Source organism: Mus caroli, unplaced genomic scaffold (genome assembly GCF_978045245.1).
Source record: "Mus caroli unplaced genomic scaffold, Mus_caroli_1 scaffold_3, whole genome shotgun sequence".
Lineage (NCBI taxonomy): Eukaryota > Metazoa > Chordata > Mammalia > Rodentia > Muridae > Mus > Mus caroli.
In genome coordinates this window covers 95,096,190-95,112,543 of record NW_028227258.1, presented here as the reverse complement: position 1 = coordinate 95,112,543, position 16,354 = coordinate 95,096,190, and the positions used below count along the sequence as shown (strand labels likewise).

The 16,354-nt window shown below is 36.6% G+C and overlaps 1 protein-coding gene across 3 annotated transcripts in view; it reads left to right on the top strand.

The window, feature by feature from the left end:
- Mlf1 (myeloid leukemia factor 1) overlaps positions 1-11,297 on the top strand; it is a 30,655-nt gene extending 19,358 nt beyond the window's left edge. For 2 of the 3 annotated variants that reach the window (XM_029475670.2, XM_021158484.2), the window contains 5 exons: positions 4,369-4,452; positions 5,408-5,536; positions 6,719-6,878; positions 9,258-9,387; positions 11,176-11,297. In XM_029475670.2, coding sequence (XP_029331530.1) covers positions 4,369-4,452; positions 5,408-5,536; positions 6,719-6,878; positions 9,258-9,387; positions 11,176-11,281 — 609 coding nt within the window. In that variant the 3' untranslated portion in view covers positions 11,282-11,297. The remainder of the gene's footprint in view (positions 1-4,368; positions 4,453-5,407; positions 5,537-6,718; positions 6,879-9,257; positions 9,388-11,175) is intronic. The other variant, XM_021158485.2, reaches the window with a different exon arrangement.
- Positions 11,298-16,354: the final 5,057 nt, after the last annotated feature.

Sequence of the window (16,354 nt, the reverse complement as noted above, 5' to 3'; positions counted from 1 at the left end):
CACAACATACCCAAACTTATGGGACGCAATGAAAGCATTTCTAAGAGGAAAACTCATAGCTCTGAGTGCCTCCAAAAAGAAACTAGAAAGAGCACACATTAGCAGCTTGACAACACACCTAAAAGCACTAGAACAAAAGGAAGCAAATTCACCCAAAAGGAGTAGACGGCAGGAAATAATCAAACTAAGGGGTGAAATCAATCAAGTGGAAACAAGAAGAACTATTCAAAGAATCAACCAATCAAGGAGCTGGTTCTTTGAGAAAATCAACAAGATAGATAAACCCTTAGCCAGACTCACTAGAGGGCACAGGGAAAGCATTCTAATTAACAAAATCAGAAATGAAAAAGGAGACATAACAAGAGATCCTGAAGACATCCAAAACACCATCAGATCCTTCTACCAAAGGCTATACTCAACAAAACTGGAGAACCTGGATGAAATGGAGAAGTTCCTAGACAGGTACCAGGTACCAAAGTTGAACCAAGATCAGGTTAATGATCTAAACAGCCCAATATCCCCCAAAGAAATAGAAGCAGTCATTAATAGTCTCCCAACCAAAAAAAGCCCAGGACCAGATGGGTTTAGTGCAGAGTTCTATCAGACCTTCAAAGAAGATCTAATCCCAGTTCTTCACAAACTATTCCACAAAATAGAAACAGAAGGTACTCTACCCAACTCATTCTATGAAGCCACAATTACTCTGATACCTAAACCACAAAAAGACCCAACAAAGATAGAAAACTTCAGACCAATATCCCTTATGAATATTGATGCAAAAATCCTCAATAAAGTTCTTGCTAACCGAATCCAAGAACACATCAAAACAATCATCCATCCTGAACAAGTAGGTTTCATCCCAGGGATGCAGGGATGGTTCAATATACAGAAATCCATCAACGTAATCCAGTATATAAACAAACTCAAAGACAAAAACCACATGGTCATCTCGTTAGATGCGGAAAAAGCATTTGACAAGATCCAACACCCATTCATGATAAAAGTCTTGGAAAGATCAGGAATTCAAGGCCCATACCTAAACATGATAAAAGCAATCTACAGCAAACCAGTAGCCAACATCAAAGTAAATGGTCAGAAGCTTGAAGCAATCCCTCTAAAATCAGGGACTAGACAAGGCTGTCCACTTTCTCCATACCTATTCAACATAGTACTTGAAGTCCTAGCCAGAGCAATTCGACAACAAAAGGAGATCAAAGGGATACAAATTGGAAAAGATGAAGTCAAAATATCACTTTTTGCAGATGATATGATAGTATATATAAGTGACCCTAAAAATTCCACCAGAGAACTCCTAAGCCTGATAAACAGCTTCGGTAAAGTAGCTGGATATAAAATTAACTCAAACAAATCAATGGCCTTTCTCTACACAAAGAATAAACAGGCTGAGAAAGAAATTAGGGAAACAACACCCTTCTCAATAGTCACAAATAATATAAAATATCTTGGCGTGACTCTAACTAAGGAAGTGAAAGATCTGTATAATAAAAACTTCAAGTCTCTGAAGAAAGAAATTATAGAAGATCTCAGAAGATGGAAAGATCTCCCATGCTCATGGATTGGCAGGATCGACATTGTAAAAATGGCTATCTTGCCAAAAGCAATCTACAGATTCAATGCAATCCCCATCAAAATTCCAACTCAATTCTTCAACGAATTAGAAAGTGCAATCTGCAAATTCATCTGGAATAACAAAAAAACCTAGGATAGCAAAAACGCTTCTCAAGGATAAAAGAACCTCTGGTGGAATCACCATGCCGGACCTAAAGCTTTACTACAGAGCAATTGTGATAAAAACGGCGTGGTACTGGTATAGTGACAGACAAATAGACCAATGGAATAGAATTGAAGACCCAGATATGAACCCACACACCTACGGTCACTTGATCTTCGACAAGGGAGCTAAAACCATCCAGTGGAAGAAAGACAGCATTTTCAACAAATGGTGCTGGCACAACTGGTTGTTTTCATGTAGAAGAATGCGAATCGATCCATTCCTATCTCCTTGTACTAAGGTCAAGTCTAAGTGGATCAAGGAACTTCACATAAAACCAGAGACACTGAAACTTATAGAGGAGAAAGTGGGGAAAAGCCTTGAAGATATGGGCACAGGGGAAAAATTCTTGAATAGAACAGCAATGGCTTGTGCTGTAAGATCGAGAATTGACAAGTGGGACCTCATGAAACTGCAAGCTTCTGCAAGGCAAAAGACACCATCAATAAGACAAAAAAACCACCAACAGATTGGGAAAGGATCTTTACCTATCCTAAATCAGATAGGGGACTAATATCCAATATATATAAAGAACTCAAGAAGGTGGACTCCAGAAAGTCAAATAACCCCATTAAAAAATGGGGCTCAGAACTGAACAAAGAATTCTCACCTGAAGAATACCAAATGGCAGAGAAGCACCTGAAAAAATGTTCAACATCCTTAATCATCAGGGAAATGCAAATCAAAACAACCCTGGGATTCCACCTCACACCAGTCAGAATGGCTAAGATCAAAAATTCAGGTGACAGCAGATGCTGGCGAGGATGTGGAGAAAGAGGAACACTCCTCCATTGTTGGTGGGATTGCAAGCTTGTACAACCACTCTGGAAATCAGTCTGGCGGTTCCTCAGAAAATTGGACATAGTACTACCGGAGGATCCAGCAATACCTCTCCTGGGCATATATCCAGAAGATGTCCCAACCGGTAAAAAGGACACATGCTCCACTATGTTCATAGCAGCCCTATTTATAATAGCCAGAAGCTGGAAAGAACCCAGATGTCCCTCAACAGAGGAATGGATACAGAAATTATGGTACATTTACACAATGGAGTACTACTCAGCTATTAAAAAGAATGAATTTATGAAATTCCTAGCCAAATGGATGGACCTGGAGGGCATCATCTTGAGTGAAGTAACACAATCACAAAGGAACTCACACAATATGTATTCACTGCTAAGTGGATATTAGCCCAAAACTTAGGATATCCAAGATATAAGATACAATTTGCTAAACGCATGAAACTCAAGAAGAATGAAGACCAAAATGTGGACACTGTGCCCCTTCTTAGAATTGGGAACAAAACACCCAGGGAAGGAGTTACAGAGACAAAGCTTGGAGCTGTGATGAAAGGATGGACCATCTAGAGACTGCCGTATCCAGGGATCCATCCCATAATCAGCTTCTAAACGCGGACACCATTGCATACACTAGCAAGATTTTGCTGAAAGGACCCAAAGATAGCTGTCTCTTGTGAGACTATGCAGGGGCCTAGCAAACACAGGAGTGGATGCTCACAGTCAGCTATTGGATGTATCACAGGGCTCCCAATGGAGAAGCTAGAGAAAGTACCCAAGGAGCTAAAGGGATCTGCAACCCTATAGTTGGAACAACACTATGAACTAACCAGAACCCCGGAGCTCTTGTCTCTAGCTGCATATGTATCGAAAGATGGCCTATTCGGCCATCACTGGAAAGAGAGGCCCATTGGACTTGCAAACTTTATATGCTCCAATATAGGGGAATGCCAGGGCCAAAAGAATGGGAATGGGTGGGTAGGGAAGTGGGGGGCACTATGGGGGACTTTTGGGATAGCATTGGAAATGTAATTGAGGAAAATATGTAATAAAAAATATTAAAAATTAAAAAAAAATGATTACAGTAAATAAATCAAAATGTATAATATCAGTTTCCTAAAATGGAAAAATAGATATAGAGGAAACATTCACTTGATTTTGAAAGAGACTCAATAATTGTATTTGACTGCTGGACTTCCATGTGCCAGTGGTGACTCTCCACCAGGTAACAACATACAATATTTGGAAAACTCTACTCTGACTTTGCTGCCAAGGAGTTCTTGGTTTTGCTTGCTTCCTACACAAGCATAGCTGTTGTCTAGCAGACCTTGTCACTTTCTGACTTTGATCTGTCCTACTAATTTCCTACACCGAAGAGTAGTCCAAGAATTAGAACACAGAGAATATAGACTCTTTGTACTTCTAGTCTCATGAAAAGCTGCTTCTCATTCTTTTGCACTAAATTTGAGTTATCCGTGTCTCTAAAGTTGGAGATGTAACGTTTTTCCTTCCTGAGGGAGAAGCGACAGAAAACAAGCATATGTATGCATAGGTGTATAATTTGTATTTATATGTGTGTGTGTAGTGTAATTCTCTAATTTACATTGGATATTTGAGATTTTGTATATGCTTCTTTTTCTTTAACAAATAACTCTTATTGTTCAGTCCTTAAGTTATTTTTCCCTAGTTGATTACTGCATGATTGTCTTACAGTAAGTAGGGAAATTTTTCCATCTGTTTTTGAAGACTTATTTTAATATACCTCCTAATATCCTGTAGCATGCAGATGTCAACCCTTTTCAGACAATGGATCGGATGATGGTAAATATGCGAAGTGGTATACAGGAGTTACAAAGAAACTTTGTAAGTACTAACAATAAACTGATGAGAATATTATTTTTAGTTATTGGTATCCTACATTATAGTAACTTTCAAACATCTTTAACCATAGTTAAAATAGCAAAAATAAACTTTACACAATTAACACATATAATACTTATATATTTTGTACCTGAAACAAATGTTTAAGTGATTATATTACATCAGGATATTATAATATCAGCTTGCTGATATTTTTATAGTCAATAAAAAACTTATAATTATATCAGTTATTTTAAAAGCTCTAAATCTGAAAAGTCACATTAGTTTACTTGTACAATTAAAAAATTACAATCTCAATATGTTCTTCTGAGCCTGTTGTAAATGAACATTTTTTTATAAATTTAACATATTTTATTATTACTTCTTTACTTCAAAAACTCATTGGATGCTAGCAACTGAGATTTAATATTAAAAAAATCTTTGAAAACAGAAATGATTTGTATGCTGGATTATATCCAAACACTCTAAATATTTTAAACAAATACTAATATTTCTACTGCTGTACTTATAATAGTAGGATCAAAACAAGTAACTTGGTTTGATTTAAAGGTGACCTATTTCATTCCAATATCCATTGGGATTCTATGGATCATTTAACAATGCCAAATTTGGGCATTAGTGGTGGGTTTTGGAGTGTATCAATCTGATACCCAAAGAAAGTATGAAATTTCCCAGTACATACCTAATTCACTTGATCTTGTACAAGGCTGTACAAGAAATAGTCTCTGCCTAAGGGACTCTTAGCATCTTTATTTAAATCTAAGTTACACAGACTCAGATTATGTGAATCACTTGTAGAACATTAGCACTAAAATGGAAGTAGATTAGGACACCAGGTTCCATTAGGACATCAACTATATAGCTAATATTGTTGCTTCTTGGCATTCAATCTTCATATTTGATTAGAATCTTACTTTACAATTTCCTTTGTCTCTAGGGCCAACTTTCAATGGATCCAAATGGGCATTCATTTTGTTCTTCCTCTGTTATGACCTATTCCAAAGTAGGAGATGAACCACCAAAGGTTTTCCAGGCCTCAACTCAAACCCGAAGGGCTCCAGGAGGAGTAAGTTTTTGTTACTGTTTTTTTGATGAAGTCTTCCTGGGTGGCCTCAGCTGGTCTCAAACTTCCCCAGTACTGCATCAGTCTCTTACATCTGCAATTGCTGGTATGAACTATCATGCCTGGCATTGAAGATTTTTTAAACATTCTTAGCATTTTAGTAAGTTATGGAAAAAGTATATTGTCTAACAGTGGCAGGGACTAGAGAGAGGCAAGGTGATAAGATGCTCATCACTATGGAAACCTTAAACTTAGGATAGACTAAAGGGGAGATTTACCCCCAAGAACTCTGTGGAGATGGACGTAAGGAGACAAGGAAAAGAAATCATCCATGTAGCTAAACCAGGGTTAGAATAAAAGGGATAATACATTAAGAGCAAGTCAGAGAACCAGCTGAAGTTCACGGCCTAGGCATTTATTAATAATTAGTCTCAGTCATTATTTCTGGGAATTAAGTGACAGAGAGGAAAAGCAAATTTTTAAATATTGACCCATAGTAATGAAAGCTCTTGACTTCTACAAACTGATATGAAAATTCCCATTTTTTTTTCATTATCTTGTAGGTTACAGTAAGATTTTAGAATCACTGAATAAAGACTATAAAGTAATTCCAAATTTCAGTTCTAACATACAAACAGCTATTAGCAATTTCTTTGCATTATTTAGCAAATTCACTACCATTTTAGTTTCATGAACATGGTGAAGTCTTAAAGTAAACTAAGTATAATCATAGATGTCAAACAAAACCATAGTCATAATCTTTGGCTAGTACAAACACCCTAGTAATCCTCCTGTGGCGTGTGTAGGTAGGAGTCATGAACCGAGCCCTTCACCATACTCGATGAGTGAGTAGTTACACTTATTCACTTCTGTCCATTACATTGTCAAAGACAATGTTGAAGATTTTATATAGCCAAGTTTTGTATAACATCGTTTTAATATTTTATTATGACTTGGAAAAGGTAAAATTGTAAATGGTTGAAGAAATATTAGTGATTTTATTATCTTACCAGGTTGATAGTAGAAGTGAATATAGCTACTCATTTCATTAATTATACAGAATAGTGGACATTGGAGCAGCAAACCCACAGCTTTACTTCATAAATGGACCCTGACGGATATAGAATAGAATCTATTCTGATACAGTTAAGTATTAACTAAATAACGTTCACTGTATTCTTAAAGGTAAAAGAAACCAGAAAAGCAATGAGAGATTCTGACAGTGGACTAGAAAGAATGGCTGTTGGTCATCACATCCATGACCGAGGTCATGTCATTAGGAAGTCAAAGAACAACAAGACTGGAGATGAAGAGGTCAACCAAGAGTTCATCAATATGAATGAAAGTGAGTCACCACACACACAAAATTGTTTGTCAGAGTTAAAATAGTAGCTGCATTTCTAAAACTTCATGAATTTTACTTTTATTAAGATAGCTTAGAAGAATGTGAAGGAACTTTTTGTCAGTTATACAACTGTGGTTCTATCATCTAATATACATTTTACAAAAAATTATAATTTGTTAGTGTGAAATATCAATCAGTTTTCTCATAAGATGATAAAATTAAAAATTAATATCAATAGGCAAAATGAGCTTTTTATTTTTTTGATTGTCAAGAAGCATACTTGAAAAGTTTAAAAGAAGAAATAAAATCAACCATAACTTCAATCCCAAAGAACCACTCAAATTTTGATGATTTTCTTTTTAATAGTTTTATGCATGTATAAACATCTTTTCAACTTGATTATTTTGATATTTTGTTTATAGTATGTTCAATTTATGCCACCATTATAACATATAAAAAACCTATTATTTTTCAAAGGTATTCTAAATGGTTACCTAAAAGTTTCATTGTAAGTAGATCATAACTTCTACAGTTTGTACAGATAATTTTAATTTATAGTATATATAAGATAACATACATACTACTAAGCAAATTTTTGTTTTCTAGGTTTTTATATTTATTCTTCTGTGCATTTTAGCCCTCCTAGTGTCTAACTTTTCTCATTATATTTTAAATTATATTAAAACTACTAACATTATTAATTGACAAAGTATTCATTTTGTCTAAATAGACATTAATCAAGTTTTTTGGCTTTAATTTAAATTGAATTATATTGAAATGTCAGTACATTTATCTTAAAATTTCAGAAAGTACTTTGAATAATGTCTTATCATAGTAAAGTGCTTAAATTAATGCATCATTCAGAAAAATAAATTATGTTTGAATTAGATAAAATTACCCTTGTGGGCTTGTTAGGGGGCACTTATTACCAAACCTAACAGCGCAAGTTTAACCAGAAAGGTTCTACATGGTGAAGGAGAGAACCTGCTCTTAGAAGTTGTTGTCTATCCTCCATAGCTGCAAAGTTTACAGGCCAAAGCACATGCACAGACACACACACATAGAAATAATAACTATAATAAAGTATTCTTATGGCATAAGAGGAAAGGCAAATAACTTGAGCTTTCTTTACTATAATCATTGTGATCTTATTAAAACATCTACTGAGTCTCCTATTGTGATGAGTTAGTCATTAAGACTACATGCTACTCTTACAGAAGACCCTAGTTTATTGCCCACTATCAGGATGTAGTGAGCAGAGGGAAGCCCTAGATGAGTGAAGTCCTAAATGAATGTACATCATTGATGTGGGTACAGCCATGACAAGGACCAAGGCCTCAGACCAAGGAGAAACTGGCAAAAGCATTCCCCACATGGGTCAGCTTAGGCATTGACCAAGTCTTCTTCCTCAAGTCCAAGTGTGAATGTTTACAGTGTGTACAAAAACTAGCAACATCAGCTTCCTCCTCCTGGATGTTTTGATAGATTTAGACTACTTGTCTCCAAACACCTCTTGTGGATACTAGCTAACTCCTCCCACTGTGCTGCTCAGTAAAAGCAGTGAGGCTCTAGGTTGTTGTTAGAGGGTAAGTTGGTGCTATGCCAATAGAGTGCTTATACCCCATCTGACCCCAGCTTTTCTGTATGTGTGTCTATTTGTCGTTTCTTTATTCACTTGCAGGCCCTAGTCAGGGTTCCAGGGCCATCCTGTGTGGGATGCATCATCAGGTGGCTCACAAGTACTTTTAACTACAGCTCCAGAGGGATGCCTCTGGCCTCCGAGGGCACCAGCACTTACATGTGCTTATCCACACATATATATATAATTAAAAAAATAAGTTATATACATATGTAGATATGTACACTGAGTATTTTGTAATATGTTGGAAAAAATCAAGTTTAAGATTTTGTTTTTCAAAGGTAATCTAAAAGGCATCTATGGGTTGTTTTTATGGAAGTTAGTTTACCTACTTCATGACATCATAAATTGAGTGTTAGGAAACTGACACCAAGCTTAAGAAGTCATTAGGAACATGAAGCGCTGAATAGAAATGCAAGCTCCTGAGGGAGTGTCCAAGAATGTAGGGAACGTTATAGTCACTGTGAAACGATTCAAACATCATGGTCATTATGAGGTGATTCAAAAGGAGATTTCACAAATTAGTATACTTGAGTCATCTAGTCCATATAGAGTAATAGGATAATGAAGAAGGTAAAGGAAACGGTATTATCAGTAACCAGATAGTGACTAAGAGGGGATATTGAAGAAGCTTCCGCCTCTGCTGTGAGGTTAGGCTATGTGAAGTGTGTGATGGCCCAAGGCAATACTTAGAGACGAAACCTAAACACTCATTCCCTTTATTTCGATATTTAATATAGGTGATGCTCATGCTTTTGATGATGAGTGGCAAAATGAAGTTCTGAAGTACAAGTCTATTGGACGGTCAGGAAACACTGGAATGCGAAGTGTAGGTCATGAGCATCCAGGGTCACGGGAACTCAAAAGGAGGTAACAGTTATTTCTAAAAACAGTGCTTTTAAAGAGATTTACATGTTATGTAGATTAGGTTGTGGAGATAGCTTATTCAGTAAAGGTCTTGCCATATAATCAATATGTTTAATCCTCAAAATGTACATTAAAAAAAGAAAGTAGCCTGACATAGTAGCATGCAGGTGTAATGCAAACACTGAGGAAGAAGAGACAGACAGACACCTAGCTTACACACTTATGCACATACACACCAGTGTGAACCTACCCACATGTATGTACTCTCATCCTCATACACAAACACAACAATTGGAGTTGTGTTACCTCTTATAGAGTTCTTAAGACTATCCAAGATGTATCTTTTATGAAAAAAAGAAACTTTATATTGAATCTAAGTAGTTCATACAAATCAAAGTTTGTTTTTGAAAACTAACAAATACTATTTTGGACCTGCAATTAATCGTCAGGAAAAATATAGATAACAACAACCCTAAGAAAATTTTACATACTATGATATATATCGTAAATCAGTTCCTAATGTAAATGTTCAAGGTCATGCATTTCACACAAAGTTTAGATATTTATGTAGACAGTATAGGGGGAAAGGTTTTGTATTTTAAAAAACTTAACTTTCTTCCCAAATTCAGCATTTAATTATAAATGAATTTAAATACTTTCATAGCCAGGTGGTGGTGGCCCACGCCTTTAATCCCAGCACTTGGGAGGCAGAGGCAGGTGGATTTGTGAGTTTGAGGCCATCCTGGTCTACAAAGTGAGTTCTAGGACAGCCAGGGCTATACAGAGAAACCCTGTCTCCAAAAATTCAAAACCAAAACCAAAAAAACCCTTTCATAATATGTAATATTGTTATATTGTTATTTAATGTAATTTGATATTTCATATTCACTAGATAATTTAGATAAATTTTATAAAAACTTTAATCTTTGAAATTGCTTTTGGAATAACCAGAAAAATTTTGTTGAAACCATGTATGAAAATTTATAGCTTTTATTCATTTAGTACATATTCTGAAGTTAATGCAAGCTCTTGGGAGAAATTTCAAGTTTCTTGAAACAGAATAACTCTTGAAATAGAAATCTAGTGTAGGCTCCAAGAGAATGAAGGATTGAAGAAGGCCTCATGGAACCAGTGCTGGACAAATGGGTATCAAGTACTAAGGAAGCCTTGTATAAAATTCCATGAACTGGCATTGTTTCTTTGAAAGTACTTGTTTAGTAATTTAGAGCCTGAATACTTTCTATAAAAAGACTTGCCTCTATCTTTTTGGTAATATTTGTCTCACATTAAAAGCTTATGGTTAAACACTGTTCAAAGTTTAGATATTTATATAACACAAAATCTAGGTCCCAGTTAGAGAAAGTATGTTCATTTCAGATGTTCTGTAAATCTATGGCCCTAGCAGCTGCACTTTTCTCTTAGTAATTCTATCCAGTAGAATTTTCAGAAGGGAATTACTACATGACAAAGTGTGCTGGCCAACATGTTAACTATTAGATACGCTTGACTATTGATTCCCTTTGGCCCTTCAGCGGCACAACTCAGGAGCTGAATCAATTATAAATATCACTTATGGCTACCATTTTTAACAACACTGTTTAAGCTGCAAGTGATTTGGTAAATCTTAGATAATAGCTCCTATTTTCTTATATGGTCAATAAAGTAGTTGTCTAGAGTTGTTAAGGAACTTTAAAAATAAAACTCTAAATTACAGTGGCTTTTAACTTATTTGCAGTGACTTATACATCACTGAGTATTAATGGTATTAATAATCATATGTATATTTCTTAGAGAGAAAATTCATCGAAATTCAGCCATTGAGAGTGGAAGAAGATCAAACGTTTTTGTGGACAAACTCAATGTGAAAGGATCACCTGTGAAAATCACCAAAAAATAAATAGCCCTGCATTTCATTTGTTTAGTTGGTTATTTTAACAAAGTCATGGCATGGTGCTAGAAAATACACAAAAGACCAATCTCCTGTTGTTAAATCAATGCTGTACTTTGCAACTTTCTTCCAAATATGAATGTTCTTGTAAGTTTTAGCTTTACATTGTTCATACTTTAGGAATAAAATATTGGATGTTCAACAATGTGGTTAAATTGGTCAACCGTCTATATAAAACTCTAAGATTTACTACCTTTAAAATACACATGCTGATTTTACTTTATATACTCATACAGTATATATTTTAATAATAGATATACTACATATATCTATAGTGTAAATCCATAAACTCTTGCATACTTACCATGGTGATGGTTCTGTGAACTGATGAATTGTTAAACTGCTCTGAGATTGCTGCACCTGCCCAAGAGCTCTGGATTCATGAATGAAGGACACACACATACACACCACACAGCATTATTTTTAATATGCCTTACTAGCTCAATGGTTGGGCACTTCCCTGTGGCTAGCACACACTCCCCTCCAGTATTCCTGAGTTAACACTTTCTAAATCTATCTCTGCTATGAGAGACCCAATTAGGGGAGTATCCCCTGGGGCCACTTCCCTGACTCTTAATTCTGCTCTCCCTGCTTCCCTGTCATGGCTTGGTCCATCCTATGCCCTTCTCATGGAAACATTCCTATTTCCTCCTGAATTTCTTGCCCTGGAATCTTAAAACCCTGCCTCTTTCACCCTGCCCATTTATTAGCCTTTGAGTTTTTATTGATTAATTAAAAGGAGGATGGGGACAGGGACCCTCAACATTTAGACGTGCAGATTCCTGTGTGATTTGGGGACCTGACTTAAGACAAAGTGTTAGTACCAATCCCCAAAAGTTCTGAACTGGTTCTGTCACTTAGTTCAGTATACAAAAGTAAGATATTAAAATAAAATACATCCAGTGTCTGCTAACACCACAGTATAAATCAAAGTGTAGTATTTCTCAAAGTTTATAATGTGCTATATACCTAGCTAGCTTAAAACCTTAAAATAATAAAACTATGTTAGTGATCCAGGCATGGTGGCTCAGACCTCTGATCCAGAAATCCTAGAGGGTTAGGCAGGAGAATTGCAGTTTCTTTGAGGTCTTGGACTATAGAGTAAGACCCTATCTCAAAAATTAATAAGAGAGACCAGTCTGCACAGTAGAGCTCTCGGGCTGCAGAAGTAACATAGATTTTTGGACAGGATCACTTCGGGCCTTCATCTTCAGCCAGGAGGCAGAGCTGAGCTCCAGACGTCTGCACACTTTCCCTGCCAGAGGAGAGTCGGCCTTCAGGAAGGGCTCTGATCATGGAATCAGGTGAGACCACCATCTTGTATCCCAGGTCCCTCAGACATCAGTCTGCACAGGAGAGCATGCGGGCTGCAGAAGCAACATAGCTTCTTGGACAGGGTCTCTTCGGACCTTCATCTTCAGCCAGGAGTCAGAGCTGAGCTCCAAACTGCTGTACACCTTCCCTGTAAGAGGAGAGCTTGCCTGCAGACAGTGCTCTGATCACTGAGACTAAGGAGAGAGTTGGACTCCCAGGAGAGCTGACAGAGGCTAACAGAATCACATGAGGAACAAGCTCCAGCCAAAGACAGCTGTAACAACTAACACCAGAGATTACCAGATGGTGAAAGGCAAACATAAGAATCTTACTAACAGAAACCAAGACCACTCAGCATCATCAGAACCCAGCACTCCCACCACGGCGAGTCCTGGATACCCCAACACACCTGAACAGCAAGATTCGGATTTAAAATCATATCTCATGATGCTGATAGAGGATTTTAAGAAAGACATTAATAACTCACTTAAAGAAATACAGTAGAACACTGCCAAACAGAAGTCCTTAAAGAGGAAGCACAAAAATCCCCTAAAGAATTACAGGAAAACACTGCTAAACAGGTAGAAGTCTTTAAAGAAGAAACACAAAAATCCCTTAAAGAATTACAGGAAAACACAACCAAACAGGTGATGGAATTGAAGAAAACCATGCAAGATCTAAAAATGGAAATAGAAACAATAAAGAAAACCCAAAGGGAGACAACTCTGGATATAGAAATTCTAGGAAAGAAATCAGGAACCATAGATGTGAGCATCAGCAACAGAATACAAGAGATGGAAGAGAGAATCTCAGGTGCAGAAGATTCCATAGAGAACATGGACACAACAAAGATAAAGCAAAAAGATCCTAACTCAAAACATCCAGGAAATCCAGGATACAATGAGAAAACCAAATCTAAGGATAATAGGTATAGATGAGAATGAAGATTTTCAACCTAAAGGGCCAGTAAATATCTTCAACAAAATTATAGAAGAAAACTTCCCAAACCTAAAGAAAGAGATGCCCATGAACATACAAGAAGCCAACAGAACTCCAAATAGACTGGACCAGAAAAGAAATTCCTCCCGACACATAATAATCAGAACAACAAATGCACTAAATAGAGAATATTAAAAGCAGTAAGGGAAAAAGGTCAAGTAACATTAAAGGCAAACATATCAGAATTACACCAGACTTCTCACCAGAGACTATGAAAGGCAGAAGATCCTGAACAAATGTTATACAGACCCTAAGAGAACACAAATGGCAGCCCAGGCTGTTATACCCAGCAAAACTCTCAATTACCATAGATAAAGAAGGCAAAGTATTCCATGACAAAACCAAATTCATACAATATCTTTCCATGAATCCAGCCCTTCAAAGGATAATAAAGTGAAAACACCAACACAAGGATGGAAATTACACCCTAGAAAAAGCAAGAAAGTAATGCTTCAATAAACCTAAAAGAAGATAGCTGCAAGAACAGAATCCCAACTCTAACAACAAAAATAACAGGAAGCAACAAATTTCCTTAATATCTCAATATCAATGCACTCAACTTTACAGTAAAAAGACATAGACTAACAGACTGGCTACACAAACAGGACCCAACATTTTGGTGCTTACAGGAAACCCACCTCAGGGGGAAAAAAAAAGACACTATCTCAGGGTAAAAGGCTGGACAACAATTTTCCAAGCAAATGGTCCGAAGAAACAAGCTGGAGTAGCCATTCTAAGATCAAATAAAATGGACTTTCAACCCAAAGTTATCCAAGAAGACAAGGAGGAGCACTTCATACTCATCAAAGGTAAAATCTTCCAAGATGAACTCTCAATTCTGAATAGCTGTGCTCCAAATGCAAGGGCAGCCACATTCATTAAAGAAACTATAGTAAAGCTCAAAGCACACATTGTACCTCACACAATAATAGTGGGAGACTTCAACACACCACTCTCATCAATGGACAGATCCTGGAAACAGAAACTAAACAGGGACACAGTGAAACTAACAGAAGTTATGAAACAAATGGATCTGGCAGATATCTACAGAACATTCTATCCTAAAACAAAAGGATATACCTTCTTCTCAGCACCTCATGGTACCTTCTCCAAAATTGACCACATAATTGTTCACAAAACAGGCCTCAACAGATACAAAAATATTGAAATTGTCCCATGCATCCTATCAGATCACCACAGACTAAGGCTGATCTTCAATAACAACATAAATAATAGAAAGCCAACATTCACGTGGAAGCTGAACAACACTCTATTCAATATTACCTTGGTCAAGGAAGAAATATAGAAATTAAAGACTTTTTAGAGTTTAATGAAAATGAAGCCACAACATACCCAAACTTATGGGACACAATGAAAGCAGTACTAAGAGGAAAACTCATAGCTCTGAGTGCCTCCAAAAGGAAACTAGAGCATACACTAGCAGCCTGACAGCACACCTAAAAGCTCTAGAACAAAAGAAAGCAAATTTAAAAAAAGGAGTAGACTGCAGGAAATAATCAAACTCAGGGCTGAAATCAACCAAGTGGAAACAAAAAGAACTATTGGAAGAATCAACCAAACAAGGAGCTGGTTCTTTGAGAAAATTAACAAGATAGATAAACCCTTAGCCAGACTAACTAGAGGGCACAGGGACAGTATCCTAATTAACAAAATGAGAAATGACAAGAGAGACGTTAACAGGACACGAGGAAATCCAAAAGATCATCAAATCCTACTACAAAAGGCTACAGTCAACACAACTGGAAAACCTGGATGATGTGGACAAATTTCTAGACAGATACCAAGTACCAAAATTAAATCAGGATCAGATTAATGGTCCAAACAGTCCCTTATCCCCTAAAGAAATAGAAGCAGTCATTAATAGTCTCCCAACCAAAAAAAGCCTAGGACCAAATGGGCTTAGTTCAGAGTTCTATCAGACCTTCAAAAAAGAACTAATTCCAACTCTCCTCAAACTACTCCACAAAATAGGAACAGAAGTTACTCTACCTAATTCATTCTAATGAAGCCACAATTACTCTGATACCTAAACCACATAAAGACCCAACAAAGAAAACTTCAGACCAGTTTCCCTTATGAATATCAATGCAAAAATACTCAATAAAATTCTCGCTAACCGAATCCAAGAACACATCAAAATGATAGGCTTCATTCCAGGGATGCAGAAATGGTTTAATATAAGGAAATCCATCAATGTAATCCACTATATAAATGAACTCAAAGACAAAAACCACATGATCATCTTGTTAGATGCTGAGAAAGCATTTGACAAAAATCCAACACCCATTCATGATAAAAGTCTTGGAAAGATCAGGAATTCAAGGCCCATACCTAGACATAATTAAAAGCAATCTACAGCAAACCAGTAGCCAACATCAAAGTAAATGGAGAGAAGCTGGAAGCAATCCCACAAAATCAGGGACTAGACAAGGCTGCCCACTTTCTCCCTACCTATTCAATATAGTACTCAAAGTCTTAGCCAGAGCAATTAGACAACAAAAGAAGATCAAGGGGATACAAATTGAAAAGGAAGAAGTCAAAATATCACTATTTGCAGATGATATAATAGTATATATAAGTGACCCTAAAAGTTCCACCAAAGAACTCCTAAACCTGATAAATAGCTTCAGGGAAGTTAACTCAAACAAATCAGTGGCCTTTCTCTTCACAAAGGATAAACAGGCTGAG